This window comes from Punica granatum, chromosome 1 (assembly GCF_007655135.1).
Source record: "Punica granatum isolate Tunisia-2019 chromosome 1, ASM765513v2, whole genome shotgun sequence".
NCBI classification, from domain to species: domain Eukaryota; kingdom Viridiplantae; phylum Streptophyta; class Magnoliopsida; order Myrtales; family Lythraceae; genus Punica; species Punica granatum.
In genome coordinates, this window is record NC_045127.1 from 44,025,424 (window position 1) to 44,044,495 (window position 19,072).

Here is a 19,072-nt window from a genome sequence, read left to right on the forward strand (position 1 = left end):
TCACGCAATAATTTTTATTCAAAATTTCAAATAATAATTTATTGTCTTTATAACTACTCAGAGAATTTAATATGCTTAACGAAATCATTATCATTCTTAATTGTAAAAGTGAAAATAAGCTTCTTGATCCATGAATAAATATTAAATTTTTCTTGAAAAATAAAAAATTATAAATTCATGGATAAAGATTCAAAACAATTTCGAAAAAAGGTGCCTCTTGATTAGGTAAAAAGTTTTTTTTCCATCAATTAAATTTTGTTAGTTGTTGATTTCTCATGTACTCGTGCAATGCGGGGGTTTATACCTTGTTATTTAATTTATCATAATGCGTGGGACGCTACTTAACTTGCAAGATGGAAATTCAAAATCCACTTGAAACACTTCATGATAAGAAAAATTGATGCAAGAATGAGAATTAGCCTTAACAAATAAATTAAGAACAACTGGTGATAGATTGAATAAAGCTCTCTACACCACTCGATTTTATTTTATTTTTTTTGCTCAATTGACTATGACGATCCTTCATAAATGCGGATACAAGGGATAATACCCAAATAGAAATTACAAGAGCGTGATAGATTGGTTACCCACTAGGCAAACTACAAAAGGAAATAAACATGAAAACCACGTCGAGTAAAAGCACTACAATTATAGCAAGTCTTCCTAAATTCAACAATCCCGTCGACTACCTTCCTGCAAAATTCTCGATCAGAATTGGAAAAGGAGATCCTCAACCCAATCCATGAATCCATGATGAATTTTCATCTCGTTGCCGAAAATAGAGTAAAGAGGATGCCTTGGGTCAAACATAAGATCCACCACAAAAGCACCACCAAATATATATAGCAGAACAAACCTAACCAAACCCTAACTCTAAACATCGAAATCCTAACTAGTCAAACCAAGTACCGCGAGACAATTCGATCGTTTCAAGCCGGCGACAACGTTTAAGAGCTGAAGCTTGTTCAAAAATTACAAAAGCATATCTTCAAGGTCACCTTGCCGGATCCGACACAAAAAGCTTCTTGAAACAGGCCGGGGTCTAATCGGAGCTCAGCTCTGACTGTAAAGCGAAGAAAGCGCTACTCGAATTTCGCACGTGAGAGATTTATTTTCATTTGGTTAATTTTTCGGGGGAAGTATGTGTACACGTGACATACACACAGCATACCACGAGAAAGATTAAAAAAAAACACACACACACATACACACAACAAAAGACCGTCGCTCACAATCGACCAATCAGGACCAACTTTGTCGCTGTTCCCCCCATCGGGACCCACTCAGAATAATACTCCCCTCTGATTGGCCCTTCAGTCACAGCCGGTCAAAATATCACTCCCCTCTGCTCGCCACTATATATCCCCTGCTTCCCTTCGCCTGCCTAATAACGGAACCTTCCCTCTGCTCTCCGAAATTCTCCGCCAAAAAAGGAAAAAAAAAAAAAAAAAAAAAAGGCCCGAAGAAGACGAATTCCGTTCTCAGAGAAATCCTTCTGGTGAAAATGGGTTTCCCGGTGGGCTACACCGAAGTGTTCTTGCCGAAGCTGTTCCTCAACGCGCTCTCCTTCCTCGGAATCCTCCGCGGCCTCATCGCCTCCCTCTTCAACTTCCTTGGCCTCTCCGACTTCCTCGAGCCCGATCCTGTGTTCCTCGATCCTCCCCACCGGTCCCCCGACTGCCCGCCGGTCTCCGCCCTCCTCATCCGGGAGCTCCTCCCCGTCGACCGGTTTGAGGACGGGGCGGACCCGCCCGGCAGCTGCGCGGTGTGCCTCTACGAGTTCGAGGCCGGGGAGGAGATACGGCGGCTCAGGAACTGCAGGCACGTGTTCCACCGGAACTGCCTCGACCTCTGGATGGACTGCGATCAGATGACATGCCCGCTGTGCAGGACCCAGTTCGTGCCCGACGGGATGGAGGAGGAGTTCAACCAGCGGCTCTGGGCCGCTTCCGGGGTCGCCGTTAACAGCGGCGAAGGCGATTTCTACTGCGAGTACAGTTCAGTTTAGGATGAGGAGGAAGAGAGGGAGAAAGAGAGAGGGGCTTGGCAATGAGAAGTTGTGTATAGATGGAAAGGCTTGGGTGTGTAAGTATCAGACTGATCAATAAGAGAAAAAATTTTGGATCCTTTTTTTTTTTTTTAAATTCAGAAATCAAATCTCCTACAAAACAGATACATACACACACACACTCACACATATATATGCATATGTATAAGCCTAAGCCTAGATTGATAGATTTTCAGGATGGTTTGGGAAATGATCTCACCACCTTCTTCCTGTGTGAGTTCGTCGAGGTGTTAATTACAGGCGTAATCGGATAAATTTCGGCCTAACTGGTTACGTTTACCGGTAGTTGTATCAGCAAAAGAATGTTTATGGAAAGAATATGAAGGAATCTCGATATCGAAATCAGCTGGAGCTCCTCATGATCATCATCATCATCATCATCTCCTGCCTGCATTAATTCTCTAGTTGCTACTCTCAGAAAATAATTACAATATATCAAATAATAAGACTAGCAGACAATTATTTGGTTCCTGGAAATTAAAAGGAAAAAAGAACAAGAAAAAGAAAGGAAATGAAGTTTTTGTCTGCTGGGAACTGGCTGCCGCTGGAGATGGAGTTCACCGATTTGTTCGGATCTTGTCAGTTGTCGGCCTCCTCGTCCCCGTTATGATGAATTGAAGCTGTGGGGCCTATTATGTACTTTTATATGGTTATTCTCTTTTAATTAACTCTGTATTTGAAAAAAAAAAAATTCTTTTTTGTTTCCCTTCAGTCAGTGAATTCTCCATCAATTTGTTCTTCTGGCTGGTTCAAGATTGTTTGGGACTGATTACTTGTGTCTTGTCGTGTTTATACGTATCGTAGTCTAAATGGATTCGTGTCATAAAGGTTTGAATTCTAACACAACATGTTTATTAAACATGTCAAAATTTGAAAAATCCGAATACGGTCTTTTTTCGATTACAAAGGAAGCACGATGTTTAATATAATAAAAAGAAAAATTCTAAATAACTATTTAATTACTTCTAGTTGACATGATTTTACCTAATTAATTACGTGTCTAATTAAGAGTATCCAATTATGTATACGTATACATACCTACCCTACAACACAAATACCTATAATGAACAATTCGAATAATATTTACACGAGTAAATACAACAAAAAAAATTCACATAAAACACAAAATGATAACCACACAAAATAATATAATTAGGGAGATGAAATGAAATGAGACGCCTGTGTCTCAGTGGGCAGTGGCCGAGTGTGCAAGTTTCAATTACGACTTGAAATAAATATATATATTTTTTTCATAAAGGGGTAAATAGATTTAGTAGGTTGAATAACACATAAAACACATCTAACTAAATGGATATGATTGCGTTTATGCAGGTTATTTGATTTAACCGGTTAAGACACTATTGTTTATGCGGGTTAGGCAAATTCAATTTGTTTTGTTGGGTATCCTTCCAATTTGGAAAAAATTGAGTTTAAATCATGTTAGACTTTTATCGGGTTTTAATAGGGCTAAGGACTCACTTTTGTAGGGTTAATTTTCAGCAAAATAGCTTAGCAAGGAGTGGAGTTACAGAGGGACAAAAAATCAGCGGAACGGCAGAATACAGAGAAGCAGCAGAACGGCATAATATAGAGAAGCAGCAGGGCAGTATTTTTGTCCGCCCATCTAGGGATCAAACCTCGATCGGGACATCAAACGAACTCCGATCAGGATGAAACTTTTGGCAGCAGCTTCACCACACGTGAGGCTAGGTTATGAACAATCAGAATTCTTATTTGAGCTCTCTAGGTGTTGTTGTGACTAGTTTTGTAAACTACCCTTGTGGTTGACGAATTTTTTGTGTTTAGGTGATCCAATAGAATGTGTCTTTTGAGTTTGGTGGTCCAAGGGTTTATCCTTGATGAAAAACATTGTGTAATCTTCATTGATAGTGAATCGTTGATTTGGAGTTGGTCCCATGATTTTTCCTGATTTTCCACGTAAAATTCTTTGTGTTCTTTTTCTTTATTGCTGATTGGTTAATTTGATTGGTTTCTATCTCAATTACACTAGTAGGAGATGAAGATTAATCGTTGCATTGTTGTTTGGCCGAACATACACTTCCCAAAAAGTTTAGACCCGAAATATGTTTAGCTAAATCGAATCTATTCATTTTCGTGCCATATCCATGTCGTATTATTATATCGTGTCAAAAATCCCCAACCCCATTTGTTGCTTTAAAATTTAAAGCAAATGTAAACAGATCGGTTTAAGAGATTGAATTGAACATGAGAGCAGCATGTGAGATTTTGGGATGATCATAGCCATCCGAAGGTCAACCTTTATGGATGCGGCGTGGTTTATTACTATTTCTCTATTAAACACGTGATCGATGAGAAGAATCGGGGGTATATGAGACTTTTTAGCTGGTTGTGCATGGTTTCATTAATAAGGATGGCCTATTTGTAGTTGTAATTCTAAGTAAGACTGACATGCATCTTACAAGTCAATCAAGCAATAAGTGTGGCCAAACTCGACTTGAGTATTTATTCTTTGAGTAACTTGACTAGCTTATGACAAGCGAAGCATTATAAAATCATGTCCAAACTTGAATACAACTCTCCGATCGACCCCTTTTGTTCGGGTTATAACCAGCAGTAATAGTATATCAGAAGAGGATAAAAGAGACGTTCACCTCTCAAATTGATCATGTGAACTAGGAATGGAAGGAATAGTGTCATCCCGGGATTGATAATGCTGCTGCTCCTTAAGTCGCCCCGTTAACATTACGATTTACGCCTAAAGAGCGACTGCCACAAGGTACCTCCAAACTCATTATGAGAACTTCTTAATATTGAGTTTCTCTCAATCTTTCAGTGACCTTAGCAGAAGGGTCGAATTTGGTCCTAACACCCGATCTTGATTTTTTTTTTTCCCTGATGAATGACACCCGATCTGCTTTACCTGTTTCAGGATCGACAATCCTTAATCCTAGGCGACTGTTATAAGGTACCATTGAGACTTATCAGTAATTAATCATGATATCGTCTCGATTTGGATATGATATGGGAAATCAAATTGGCCGGTCTAATCTTCGAAACAACGCACGGGGAGAGAGAGAGGTGAGAAGGAACTGAAGGGCAGTGATCAGTGATCGGTCTCTATCTCAGGCCATGAGAATAGGGAGAGATGAAGGCAAGCAGGGAAATGGGGGGGGTTCAATGTCATGGCCTGTGAGCTCTGCAACACAACATGCATGAGGGATGAATTAATTGGTACCCATTTGAATCTGAACAAATTTGTGTCCTGCCCACCCCTCACCCATTCATTTCCCCCATTCCCATTTCCACTCCTTTCTTGTCTGATCACTTTCATTGAGCAGTTGTGATCTCAATCGCATTCACGTTGATATTCGATTCGAACAGAAGAGGGTCCGGTTTAAAAGTTGAAATTACATCTTAGCGGATCCAGCGGTCAGCATTCTTGATTGATGACTTCCAGGCACAAAAAACGACTTTGGTAGTTACAATTTTCGCAGAAGCCACCAGATTGAATTTCAGAAACTTCTGAGATGCTCACCGTGTCCTTTACTGTTAGAAGTTTTAGCATGACAGCAAAGACTCATTATCATGGACAAATTTTATTTTCAATGAGACCGTGAGGTATTCCCAACCTATTGATTAAGATAAATTTCTATTTACATGTCGGTTTAACCATGACTACGATGTGTTTCTACTGAAATTTCGGACTCATGCGACAGTTATATGCCAACAACATGCGTATTCATAAAAGGTCCAAACTGGTCTGCTCTAATTAGCCGGTATATGATGTATATGTCTCCCTTTCGACAACAGGCTGTTAGGTTCGCCTAATTCACGAAGAAAGAAATGTTCAAAGGTCACGACACCATCGACAACTAGCTTTACTACCCTACGCGTATGCTAGTTGTCAAGGACGTTAAGGTTGTCTAGATGCATCGTGATGAACATAACAATCTCTTTACGACCCCTAACCAAATAAAATTAATCTTTGCAGATGCTCTGTCCCAATTCAATGAAGCCTCCATTAGTTAAAACACCAAACTCGATGAGTATGAACCGTAGATACAGGAAAGGAATGACTAGAAGAAGTCAAAGGACCCGATATAAACTGGCATGGCCTGAATCCACGGGAACAGGAAAGGGCAGACAAAAGCCACTAGAGGAAAATCGGTTGATCGCTGGCCAGGGAATAGAACACATCCATCCCTAAGCGACGCGGCATCAAAGGCTAATGGATCCCTTGCTGAAGCCCTATGCACTGGTTCAAGGCGGAAGTCTATTCTGGACACAATGACCACCGGCCATCTACAACAACCTTTCTGATGGCCATGGATCATCATCTTAGTACAATGGTCTGGATCATCACACTCTACACCTGCTAGTAGAAATTCCATAGTAAACTATGGTCACCAATATATGATTTAGGCCCACAGTCTCAAGCCTTGATAAGATCATCTGCTTCGAGAGGACATATCAGGCGAGAAACAGGACCAATGCAGTTGGCACTCGTCCTCAATATGAAATCAAGAGGCTTTGAGTTGATTCTCATTAATGAGACTTTCTATACCTCTTTCCTGATCCTTGATACAATTCCTAGTGAGAAAATTTCTCCCTCGTCTTTACATGAGATGAAATCTGGTTGTTAGTCGGTCATACTGCCTCATTGATCGATCACCATCTAATATTTTCTCGTTCCAGAAACAACTTGGGAACTGTCTCATATACATGCATTGTTTTACTTAGACTCCATTCAAAGGAATGTGCATTTGAGCACAAGTCAGTCTCCTCTTTGTCCCTCCGCTCCCTTTGCAGCTTTAAACAAAGAGAACAGAAAGGCTTGGGTCACATTTGATAAATTAAGCAAGCATTTAACTAGTTGATACCTGCTCTTTATGCGGTAAATTTCTATCTATTTTTGCAGGATCAAAAGTAAGTAATTAACACATATAACATACTAGTAAATATAGATATGAAGAAAAAAAAATATAGCTAGGTCCGTTTGGTTTTCGAATCAAAATTTTACTCAACTCATTCAACTTTATTTTTCATTAATTCAACAACACAATCATTACATTTTTATCTTTTTCCCTAATTTAATAATAAATTTTTTCACATATTTTTTCTAACCATTTTTATAATCATTTTTTAAATAATAAATTATCTATCTACTTTCACATCTATATATACATACCAATTATTTAATAATAAATTTCACATATACTTTTATATCTATATATACATACATATATATATATATATTCTCACACAGTAATATATTTATCAATACTTGCAATCGTTGTACAAAATCAAGTTGTGTTGAATCATTATTCAACTCAAAAACCAAACACAAATTTACATAATTTACCAAGTGGACCTAATTAAAAATAGAAATTATGAGTGCAAACAAATACGGCATCTAGCCTTATAGAAATGCGGATAACAATAATCTTCAATGGAGTAGCCCGATGGTTAGAGTAAGCATTTTCATCGGTGGAGATCCAAATTTTAATTCTTGTATTTATTGGAATATGGAACATTGAATTTGAATGATTTCACATCTATCGAGGAATTCTTTCCAGTTATCGAAACAACTTTTAATTTTTCAAGAAATTTAAGTATGTATTATTACATACAAATGATATGAATACATAACTAAAGTACGTCGAATATGACCAAGCAAAACATAATGTAACTTCACTGAATTGAAATCCAAAGGTCATTGCAATGTGGAGCTGTGAGTTTATGATTTTGCTTATGTGGCGTTTTCTTGTCTATGTGCCTCAACTTTTATATATTATGATTGGTTAATTAAGGAAAGAAATGTATTGGAAGTAGGGGTGGAAACGGGTGGGTAGGTTCGGTTTTTTGAGTAAAATTTTGGTCCCCATTCTTCTCCGGACCAGTGTTTTGCAGATAAAAAACCACCCAAAACCCATTTGGAAATAAGCACTCAAAAAAATTCAAAATAATCTAATAAAATAACGAAAAATCTAAAAAACTCTACTAAAGAATGACCAAAAATTTTATTGCAACATTCGCATTATTGAAATTTACATTTTGCAGACAAAATTAATGCACCTTGAAAAGTACATATGTACAATAATGGCCAATAGTTTTTTTTTTCCTCGGTGATCAATGAATGTCCGTTGATGATAAAAATGGATATAGTGAAAAATGTCCAAGAGGAAAAATTACAGAGACAAAAAAATATATCAGATCCATCGAAATCACTGTAAATAAAAACATATGTGACTTAATATGTTCTCAACCTCTTGCGACTACACTCTATATACGAATTCAAATTAAAAGTTGAATTGAAAAACTACTATCGCTATAATATTTTTTCTTGTACCTGTTAACCTATATATATAAGACTATAGGCGCCCAGACTTTGTCATATCAATATTCCTTAACTTTTACTGGCAATCTAATATGTCGATTTATATTTTCGAAATTCACCTTACATTCCATAGGCACACGACCACATCAGATATTTTGCACTCGATAGGAGATGGGATAAGTTTATTTGTTTGGCATCAATTTCTAAGAGCACTGTGTTTATATTGCACAAGTTCACATTATGGACCCTTTTTTCCCACTTGCGGGTTCAAAATTAAAGATACATAATTAGATATACACGTGAAAATACTTAATTCTTTTTTTTTCTTTTTTGTTAGAAACGAAAAGGAGTTAGAAAGGGATGCATAAACAGAGGGAAGGGCATGCGGATTCATGGTGAGAATCGAACCATAATTTTTTTTTTATCTGTACCCATAATCTTTTAAGTAGCGCTTGGTGCATTATCATTTCAGATTATTGACCATCCACATTCCCACTCAAATATATTACCACTTTTAAGATTATCGTTAATGTTGTAACAAAAGAAAATGGTAATATTAAATTACTATATTTAGTATAAAGTCTCGACTAGTAATATATAAAGCCTAACCAATGATATTGTGAGAGTTCCATTGATTAACCCTCAACTCGTGCTTGATCGTCCTTTTGACTATTCGTATTGTCAGAGCTCCATTGATTAGTCCTCAACTCACGGTTGATCATCATTTCGATTGTTCGGAGAATTTAATTCTAAAGCAGAGATCATGTATTTGTCCATTTTATATTAATGCTTTACAAGTGCATTGTCTTTAATCTACGTATGTAGAATATCGATAAATTATTTTCTATGTTTAATGTATGTAGGATATCGAGAGGATTTGATAAGATTTCTAAGAATGAGAGTGTAGTGCCAGGGAAAGGAGAAAGTACCACATAACTATATTGTCAAAATCCTCAGCTCCACATTGAATTGACCTATCAATTTCAATTCAATGAATTTTGTTATATTTTATTGTGTCAAATTCAATGTATTTTAGTTATTCATCCTTTTTATTTGTAAATGATAATATATATTTATTTTTTTGAAAAATAACGAATTTCTCCATAATATGAAAAAAGTCCTCGACATATGTGACATTTTACAAATTCAGTGTTACAAATGCCCTATAAATAGGAAACAAAAATTTATTTCTCTTCGATCCCAAATGCGATAAGTCGTCAGGTCATATAGAACATTTCATTTGGGATCATATCTCATGAATCTGTTTACATATGTTGACATATATCATTCGCACTTCCTTATGACTAGATTACTCATTTATTTGGAAACAAAAAAATCCATGCAATTATGGCTGTCATCTTCCCACCTTAATACCAGGTTTTTCCACCTCTCCACGATTATCAAGAGGAGACATGATGCCATAGAATTTCTCAAAATCCCCCAAACCGTTGGACATCAGATATTCCAACCATAGCCTCTGCCTTCTTATCCCACTTCTCTAATCTTTACTCATCCCACCATCCAACTTATGACCACTTCTTCCACGACTTAAAATTCTGAAAATTCTATTATAGCACATGATATTATGCACTTCTTAAATCATCATACTGGGAATGATCATTATGTTGCTATAAAGATTGACATGGAGAAAGCATTTCATCGTCTTGAATGGCCTCTTCTCCTAGAAATAATGCGTGGTTTGGGTCTTGATGAAGCATGGATACTTTGGATTTCACAGTGCATTTCTACAGCATCCTACTCCGTCCAGATCAATGGGAAGCCCCATGGTTTTATCAATCCTTCCCGTGGTATCCAACAAGGTGATCCTTCATCCCCTTCCTTTACTTAATTGCCACGGAAGTGCTCTCTCGTCTCCTCTCTCAAAAGGAGGCCTTAGGACACACACCCTGGGAATTAAGATGGGAAGGGTCTGTCAAACATTCACTCGCCTCCTTTTTGCCGACGATCTTTTTCTCTTGGCCAAGACAACTAAAGAAAACCTCCAAAGTTTGTTTGACACGCTGCGAACTTACCATCTTTGGTATGGGCAAAAAATAAATTTTCGAAAATCGGCTTTCTTCTTCAGTACAAATGTCCCAAATCCCTTGCGTAACTATTTTTTTCAGAATCAAGCAAGGTGATTATTTGAATTCAAAATATTTGGGGCTACCTCTTCACATCCAAAAGGCAAAAATTTCCACTTTTCAGCCTCTCTTGGATAAGGTGGGAAAAAAAAAAATCGAGATGTGGAAGGCAAAAACTCTTTCCCAAGTTGCCAGTGGTGTTTTGATCAAATCAGTGGCAGCCGCCATCCCTACATTTTTTTCCATGAGCACCTTCCTCCTTCCAAAAGTCATTTGCTATCGATTAGACTCTTATGTTCTCAAACTTTTGGTGGGGGTTTAACTCCTCGGGTAAACCTAAAAATGCACCACAAATCCTGGCCCTCTCTTTGTGCCTCAAAAGTTCATGGAGGTTGATTACAATCGAGCCATTCTTTCTAAATAAGCATGGGCCATACATTCTATCCAAAACAAACCTCACATCCAGCTCCTAAGAGCCAAGTATCGATCACCAAGCTTTCCTCTCCCATACCCCAAAACGCAGCTCTTCCTTCTTCTGGAAGGGGATCTGTAAAACTCGAGACCTCATTGCAAAAGGCTCATGCTTCTTTATTAGTAATGCCTCCCGGTTAACATCTGGGACGATCCTTGGGTACCTAACCTCCCTGGTTTTAAACCTACACCCTCATCTTCCCTCTCTATCCAACACAATCTTTGGGTCTGCGACTTGTTCTATCCTGGAACCCGAATCTGGAATCATCCACTTCTGCACTCCCTCTTCAGTCCAGATTCTGTCCAGGCCATCTGTTCCATTATCATTAAGCCCCAGCTCCCTTATGACACTCTCTCCTTGCAAGGCTCCTCAAATATAAATCTTTCCACTTCCTCAGCCTACCTAATAGATCAGCATCACAGATTCCCAAGATCTCCCCTTAATCAAAAAGAGTGGAGAGCACTCCGGCGGCTCAAGATTCATGAATGACATAAGCTCCTTCTATGGAAGCTTATTTGGAATTGTCTTCCCACCAGCTCTGTCCTAAGGTCCAGATTCCCGTTCATGCCTTTCTATATCGACATCGTTTACATTCAAAATGATGGAATTCTGTTGTCAGTTCCTGTGCAAGAGTCTGTTATTAGGGGAGTTTATTCTCTCAGGTGCATGAACAGCCGCAATTTCATGTGCGAGTACGAGGGTGGTTGGAACCCACGTCCTTGTGGGCTAAACACGAAAAGCACACACATGCAGTCCACTTGCACAAACTCGAGACTGATCGCCGCTGCTCTTTGCCCTGTGATCAATTGATGTAATGCAGGATTTCCGAGGAAAGAAATCGTTAGATGCTGTGAAAGATGAAAGTACGTCGACAGGTATAAAGTTTTCTAGTTTGCAGGGAGCTTGAGCAGCCCACAGTCCCATTTAAAGCTATATTATTCGGTACATTCAGTACTACACTTAGAGAGGTATAACGGGTTTACTGTTGCCCTCTTCACTCATTAGCCCAAAGGAAATACTTGTGCTAAGCAGAGCCGGGAACAATAAGCTCTTTACAGGGATGACTGATAAGAATAACTGATACGAATAACAAGCTGCAGATGCGGAGATTCTCATTCACCCGTGAAATCACAATTCAAGCTTCATTACTGGCCTTTAGGAGGAGGACGAGGAGGAGGAGGAACTTGAGGATAGGCGGGAGGCAAAGGAGGATAACCAGCAGGTGGGTAGGCGTTAGCATAGGGAGGAGGAGGAGCAGGGTAGCCGTAGGCAGGAGGAGGATGCCCATAAGCAGTGGGTGGTGGTTGATGTGGTGTTTGTTGCAGTGGTGGTTGTGGATAATATCCGACTGCAGGAGGAATGGGCTGGTCCATACGTGACATTTGCTGCACTGGTGGGACTGCCATCACCGGTGCAGGCCCAAAATGGCCGTCCCTCTTGTCCATCTCGATCTTGTGTTGCGTCTGCAATGTGTAGAAACCTCATGCTAAGTGAATTATGTGAATAGGATACCTCCTTTCAACTCCTTTGCAAAAGGAAATCATCTTCTATTTGGTGTAAACAATGTGACAATAAATAACAAAAGCAAATGGAGATTCGATCATTAAATAAGTATATAATGCCACGCTTCTTGTCTACCGCCTTAAGGTTTAAGATGGATCAAAAGCAGCTCGTAAGAGAGAGAACTGGATGACGAATATCTAAATGCAGTCAGAAGGTTTATGCGGAATTTTTTCTGGACCACTGAACATTATCAACTGTTGATTTATTCACAGATTTAATAACCATAGAGGAATACTTTTCCTTAAAGCTTATGCTAGTAGGATGATGCACTCATAATTTAGATCAAGCACAATTTGACAGTTCCTCAATGTGGAAGTGGGACTTGATATGTCTATCCAGAAATAATAACAGGGACAAAGACACAATAAATAGACAGAAACTCGGGGTTGCCAAGAGTGGAAAACAGAATCTATGCTTTGATGCTAAGTCAAAGTGATCCCTGTTTTTCTAAGAGTTAAAATCGGTAAGATGATGCACCAGAGATATGTAGCACAACAAAAACCAGAGTGGTCAAGAAGTAGTTCAAATAACAATATCTGTAGTAATTCGTTCTACATGTATCGGAAACCTGATTAGTATAAACATATTAAATGTAGGCCTATGGAACATTTTGCGTACCTGCATGCACGCACAAACCCTGCAGATGGAACATTTGAATACGATCAACAGGACAATTTTGTGAAGAACTTAAACAGAAGCTGGATAGTATTGAGTAAGGGCCTTACGTGCAATATACAAATTCGGCCAAACAGTTCAGTATGTGGGCAGCCTCAGTAAGCTCATCGCTGCCAAGTATGCAGGCAAGCAAGGAAAATATACATGCCAATTGGTCGACACAGATCATAAATCCCTACAAGAGACAGGATTAAATACAAAGGCGAGACATACTCTTAGGAAGAATCAAGATAAAGACAGCAAGAGAAAGTAATGAGAGAGAGAGAGAGATTACAATGATGCAGTTATCACATTTTGTAGTCTGAATATTGAACTCATCTTGCAACATGAATCTTGTGGAAGCAACGGAGTTAGGGAAGCACAGCGTAACCTGAAAAAAGAGAAGTGAAGGCCGATCAAGATCTAGTAATGGAAAAAATTACACAAGCAAAAACTCAGGCGGCCACATAATTTATTACCTCAGTACAAAGGCAAAAGAAAGGACATTTTTGTTCTCCACATTTACCGCTGCATGGCATAAAGCCACCGCAGCATGTGTACCTGTGGTGTGAAAGAAGAATCAGGACCAGCAAAAGTGTATTCTTATACAGACACAAGAAGTGAAGTCCAACTCCTCGAATGTCTCGATATTCTACCTCGACATATCATCATAAAGAGCCCGTTTGCGTAGCATAAACGAAGCACAGGGAGCACTGTCACCACAGAGAACAAGGAATAAGAATAAATGAGTAGTCCCAAGTAACTTGCAAGCTTATCTGAATTATGGAAGGAAACAACAATAAGAAGAATGGTCGATTTTACTTATGATCTTGAAGCAACTATATGATCCAATCTTACTGTTCATTGGTATAAGGGAAGGAAAAAGGTGATGTTTCATGCTAATATCTCATTTTCATTTTCAAAAAGATTGAATAGCTATAACCTGGTCAATGTGCGAGGTGTAAACAATGAAAAACCAAAAGTATTTCATTCTTTTAATCACGAAGGCACTCATTTATCCTATTGATTCAGAATGAAAATGGTTCACATCAAGCACACTCTGACTAAGCTCATATATGAAAAGCACATACATTGCAGTAATAACACTTACCACCACGTAGCGAAGCAACAATCTGCATGCCCCAAAAAAAAAGAAAAAATTGTCAGAAATTGCTTAAAATTTCGTCAGTAATAACTTAAGTGTGAGCATTAGTGCATATTTATCGAATGCAAGAACAGGTACAGAAAAAGAATGGACGGAAACTTATTGTAGACTTCGAAATCACTCAAAACCATCATAACCTAGACTTCATTCAGAATTAAGGCATTCACAGCTCCAAAATGTTCTCTCCACAAAACATTATATCAAATTTTCAGGTGGATCGGGAAAAGGGAAATTTTATTCACAATACTCAGGTTGACGGATTAATATGTGAATAAGGCACAACTGCATAATATAAATTTTATGGTGTTCGACAGTCGAAATGATTTTCATGGGGAGACAGTACATGCAATGCAAATGGCTTCGTCCAAAGCTCTTTCTCCGGAGATAACATCCCTCTTCCGCATCTTTCTTTTTATTGCATTGCCTCATGTAATCTATGCAATGCAGCTGATAATGGAAGCAGAGGACACTGAATTCCAAGAAACAGAGCACATGACCTCTGCTCCTCTCAGAACCTCAACACCCATCATTTGTCCCAGAATCAATTGTTTGCTTCCCCAATAATTTTTCTAGGAAATGAAACCGAACAAAGAGAACAATGCATGGAGGAAGAGCAAGGAAAAGAGAGATTACAGGGAGCATCGGCAGCAACCGTAGACAGTAGATCTGAGTGCCACACATTCCTGTAGCCCCGACGCAGCTCCATTTTCTCCAGCTTGTCTTTCCCCATTTCCACAGACGAGAGAAATCAAAGAAATCGACAAACTGTTCGAACACCAACCCAAGACCCTGATCAGGTCGTTGATGCTACAGAGGATCGAGTTGGTGTATCAATGGCTGCGAGCACCTCTGAGAGAAGGGAGGAAGACGACGAGAGGATTTATGCAGATTTCAGGTACAGAGCGCATACGGGACAGGAGAAGATATTTGGAAAGCTGGGAAGAAAAACTGGTTCAGGCAGACATGGAAGTCACTATTTTGGGGATGAGAATAAATCATGGTGACAGTTACATAATTGCAAATGTTAATAACCCCCTAAATAAATAAATAAATAACTATGTCTTTTTTGTTAACTACCCTAACTGCCTAATCTCATCTCATCATGCACATGTACGTGGCAGCTCACAGTTGCTGAGACAGGACATGCAGCTTTTCATGAAACACTCCATAACCGCATTCCCGTAAAAGGACCCAAGACAACAATTTCATTTGCATAGGATGGATAAAGAATGATAATTTTGCGGTAGATCATAGCAGGGTCGTATTTTTCGGCATGCACTTTGGTATTCGGAAGTACAAACGACCCTGATTAATCCAATTCGAGCCGGGTCAGCTCACTAAAGGGGAAATCTTTCCCAGCGTGGATTTTCTCCATTCACAAGTCTCAAACCTGAGACTTTGCTTAAGGGGAACAAGCACCGCACCACTTGAACCAACCCACATTCGTCAACCGATCATATTTTGATAAGTAATGACCTAGGATGGGCCCCAGATTCGGTATAGAGGATGCAAAACTTTAAGAGAAGCAAGTATAAAGTCATATTTTTTAGGTTGGGAAACGAGGACGCATCAAATTTTATCAAAAAGCAAGAGAGTGCCCAAAGAATTCTTCAGAAAAGTTGGAGATTTAAGGAGGCGATAAAGGTTGGTCTCAGGTAGTAATAACAATATATCTGAAAATAATCTCTATAGATTTTACTGGCAATTGGGTTAAGATACCAATCCGGAAGCCGAGGATGTGATATTACTCTAGATACTTCTCAGGATTTATGGAGTCGGTTTGCAGAATTCATCCAAATCTCCGAGGTGTCAGATAAAAATTTCATGCCAGCTTTGCCTTCTCCGTTATGGCCAATTTTGCAGTTTTTGCCTTTCAAAGTTTCAACCTACCTCAACTTTTCCCCAAGACATGTACGCGTCTCCCAGTCCAAAATTTCAACCAGATGGTGTGCATTTGAGTTATCTCATGGAGGTCAAAGAAAGAAAGAGGCAGTATAGTGAAGAAAACAGTTCATACAAGGGGCCAGAGTACATTAGATATGAAAGCTTGGGATTACTGACCTTGTGGATAAAAATTTCTTATCCTTGTAGTTATGAAACGATGACAGAGGGCGCAGCATCTGCAGATCTGTTGCCTTCTAGTCACATAACTTCTCTTCCACATGCTTATAGTGCCATATATTTGAGCCGCAGAAGATACTGCTTCCCTCATTGACTTCCCAAAGGAACATTTCTAGAGCATCATACAATTCTGAGCTTCTGGGGTTAGACTTATCGCCCGAGACAAATGTATGGACATTTCCAGAAACCTCGATCCAGCTACATCCAGGAACTTTGTGTTCACATCTCTGCTTCATTAGTTTCCTAACTCTTGCCACATTTTCCCACTTTCCTTCAAGAGCATAAATATTTGATAAGAGGGTATAGTTAACAGACTTATCCAGCTCCAAAGAGAACAGCCTATCAGCTGCCTCCCGGGCAAGTCTTGAGTTTCCATGGACCTTACATGCCCCAATAAATGCTCCAAGAGTGCTCGGATCCAGCTCCGGCATTGAGCTTAAAACTTCATAAGCTTGTTCTAGAAGACCATGACGCCCTGCAAGATCAATCAGACAAGCATACTGCTCTGAATCGGGTATAATTCCATATACATCGGTCATCAAGTTGAAGTAGTAAAGCCCTTCATTTACTAGTCCAGCGTGACTACAGGCAGAGAGGACCCCGAGGAAGGCAACTTTGTCAGGTCTTATTTCATGGGACAACATCTTTCTGAACATTTCGCAAGATTCTTTTGCAAGCCCATGAAACCCATATGCGCAGATGATTGAAGTCCATGTGACAATGTCAGGTTCAGCAAATGAGTCAAAACACTGTGAAGCACTCTCTATGCTGCCACACTTCGAGTATGCACTGATCAGAGAATTAGATACAGACAAAAAGGTATGAAGTCGTGATTTCACCAAATACGCATGCAACTGAAGAATTTCGCTGGTTGCAGATACATTTCCACATGAGGTAAGAACACTAGAGAGGGTTAACTCATCTGGGTGGAAGTCTCTTCGGAGCATTTCTCGGAGAATCCTCATAGTCTCCCTCCCATTTCCTTGCTTTCCATAACATACGATAATTGTGGTCCAAGAGACCAGGTTCCTAAAGGGCATCTCATCAAAGGTCCTGCGAGCATCATCCACTAGCCCATTTTTCGCATACATATCAATGAGGGCACTGGAAACTAGAACGTCAACAGCAAAAGAAAATTTAACTATTAGCCCATGAATCTGCTTGCCTAGGTGCAAAAATACGGAAGCAGCACAAAAGCTCAGCAACATAGAAAACGTAAACTCATCCCCTTTCAAGCCTTCCTGGTGCATCGAGCAAAATATCCTTAAAGCCCCTCCTCTGGGAGAAGGTTCCAAGGCATAGCAGGACAGCATTGCATTCCAAACTGCTAAATCCCGGTATTTAACTTCATCAAAAAGCTGCCTAGCATTTTGTATAGCACCAAGTTTCCCATAGAAGTTAAGGAGAGAATTACTGACAAAACAGTTCTGAAGAAACCCATATTTCACTATGAAACAGTGCAACTGTGTACCTATCCCCATATTTTTGCACTCAACACTAGCTCGGAGAAGACTGCTAAAGGTAAGAAAATCGGGGTTCACTGATTCCAGCTGCATCCTCCTAATAGCAGAAAAAACAGTGCAGCAATCATACTTCACGTTGTGGGGAAATCCGACGAGCCCATTAATCAGAGTATTCCAAGTGACAACGTTTCTCACGGGCAATTCTTCGAACAGTCTCCATGCGTCCTGACATCGCCCACACTTAACATACACGTCCAAGATCTGATTTTGCAAGGATAACACGTCCACTAAGCCAAATTTCACTATGGCTGCATGCAACTGCTCCCCTCCAAGGATGGAACGGACTTTAGCTGAAATCTTGAGGGCCTCGGAGACAAAGTTACGGTCCCAGAAGTAGCTAGAATCACCGCAATGCACCGATTCCAGGACTGATGTCGAGGAGGATCTTGCTCGCAACGAAGGCGGCAAATAAATTATAATGCGATGCTTCCATGAGGCACGTGGCAATAGCTTATCGGTGAGAAGCATCGGATTCCAGGTCCGCATCAATCGTGCTTATGATTCTCGTGCCGTATCACGCTGTAAAATAATTCTACGGGGAAAAAAAGACTGCCTGATAATTTCTCGAGGCAGAAGAATGTGGTGCTGTGGTGGAGAGATTGGGATCGCAGGGTGACTCTGTTTTCCATATGGTCCGGTCTTGTTTGGTGGGTTTTGGAGGGAAGAACAAGTGGGATGGCGCGAAGAACAACGGTCGTTTGAAATAGACGGTGGAGATTTAATCGTGAGACCTTCCCCTCCGGCCCAGCATGAATTAGTGATGGGCTTCTGGATTCAGCTTATAGCCCACCCATGATAGAACTTTTTGATCGTGGGCCGGGCTAGGGATGCTAGGACTGTCGATCGAAGACTTCTTGATCTAAATCGGGTAGATCATTTGCATGAGTTGGCAGGTGATCCAACCTCGCCAGGTGAACTCATCAATGCTACAGCAACTAGCAACATTGGAGGTACAAAAAAAGGCGACGAAATGACGATGGGTTTGCCTATGCGGTAAGATTAATGCAAATAATTCGGTCTTTATCATCTGCTAGGACAACTACTAAGCTTTGAGTTCACTCGAGAGGAATGGCTAAGCAAGGCTCGAGCACATGTTCGCGAAC

At 39.7% G+C, this 19,072-nt stretch overlaps 2 protein-coding genes across 6 annotated transcripts; one reads left to right on the forward strand and one right to left on the reverse strand.

Annotated features, from left to right (window-relative positions):
* The first annotated feature begins 1,395 nt into the window (after positions 1-1,395).
* LOC116193277 (E3 ubiquitin-protein ligase RHA1B-like) lies at positions 1,396-2,195 on the forward strand. Its single transcript, XM_031522098.1, has one exon. It carries the CDS (start codon positions 1,505-1,507, stop codon positions 2,006-2,008), a length of 504 nt encoding a protein of 167 aa, XP_031377958.1. The 5' UTR covers positions 1,396-1,504; the 3' UTR covers positions 2,009-2,195.
* Positions 2,196-11,799: 9,604 nt separating this feature from the next.
* On the reverse strand, positions 11,800-18,646 carry LOC116195413. Of its 5 annotated transcripts, XM_031524779.1 has the most exons (9): positions 16,387-16,524; positions 14,959-15,174; positions 14,272-14,293; positions 13,817-13,873; positions 13,640-13,721; positions 13,456-13,551; positions 13,232-13,356; positions 13,125-13,143; positions 11,800-12,406 (listed from the first exon to the last, which is right to left on the reverse strand). In XM_031524779.1, the coding sequence occupies exons 2-9, from the start codon at positions 15,053-15,055 to the stop codon at positions 12,089-12,091; spliced, it is 816 nt and encodes a 271-aa protein (XP_031380639.1). In that variant the 5' UTR covers positions 15,056-15,174; positions 16,387-16,524; the 3' UTR covers positions 11,800-12,088. The 5 variants fall into 5 exon arrangements, 1 of the variants encoding a protein (XP_031380639.1); XR_004154670.1 differs by lacking the exons at positions 11,800-12,406; positions 13,125-13,143; positions 13,232-13,356; ... (2 more) ...; positions 13,817-13,873; positions 14,272-14,293 and adding an exon at positions 17,918-18,646 and having other exon boundaries at positions 15,056-15,273; positions 16,387-17,557; XR_004154663.1 differs by lacking the exons at positions 11,800-12,406; positions 13,125-13,143; positions 13,232-13,356; ... (2 more) ...; positions 13,817-13,873; positions 14,272-14,293 and having other exon boundaries at positions 15,038-15,174; positions 16,387-18,646.
* Positions 18,647-19,072: the final 426 nt, after the last annotated feature.

Bases quoted from the DNA above. Each gene is read 5' to 3' on its own strand.
- LOC116195413 (XM_031524779.1), bottom strand. From the start codon at position 15,055: ATGGGGAAAGACAAGCTGGAGAAAATGGAGCTGCGTCGGGGCTACAGG. The intron at 14,294-14,958 runs GTAATCTCTCTT...TGGGGCATGCAG, and splicing joins GGTTGCTGCCGATGCTCCCT to ATTGTTGCTTCGCTACGTGG. The intron at 13,874-14,271 runs GTAAGTGTTATT...CTGTGGTGACAG, and splicing joins TGTTGCTTCGCTACGTGGTG to TGCTCCCTGTGCTTCGTTTA.
- LOC116193277 (XM_031522098.1), top strand. From the start codon at position 1,505: ATGGGTTTCCCGGTGGGCTACACCGAAGTGTTCTTGCCGAAGCTGTTC.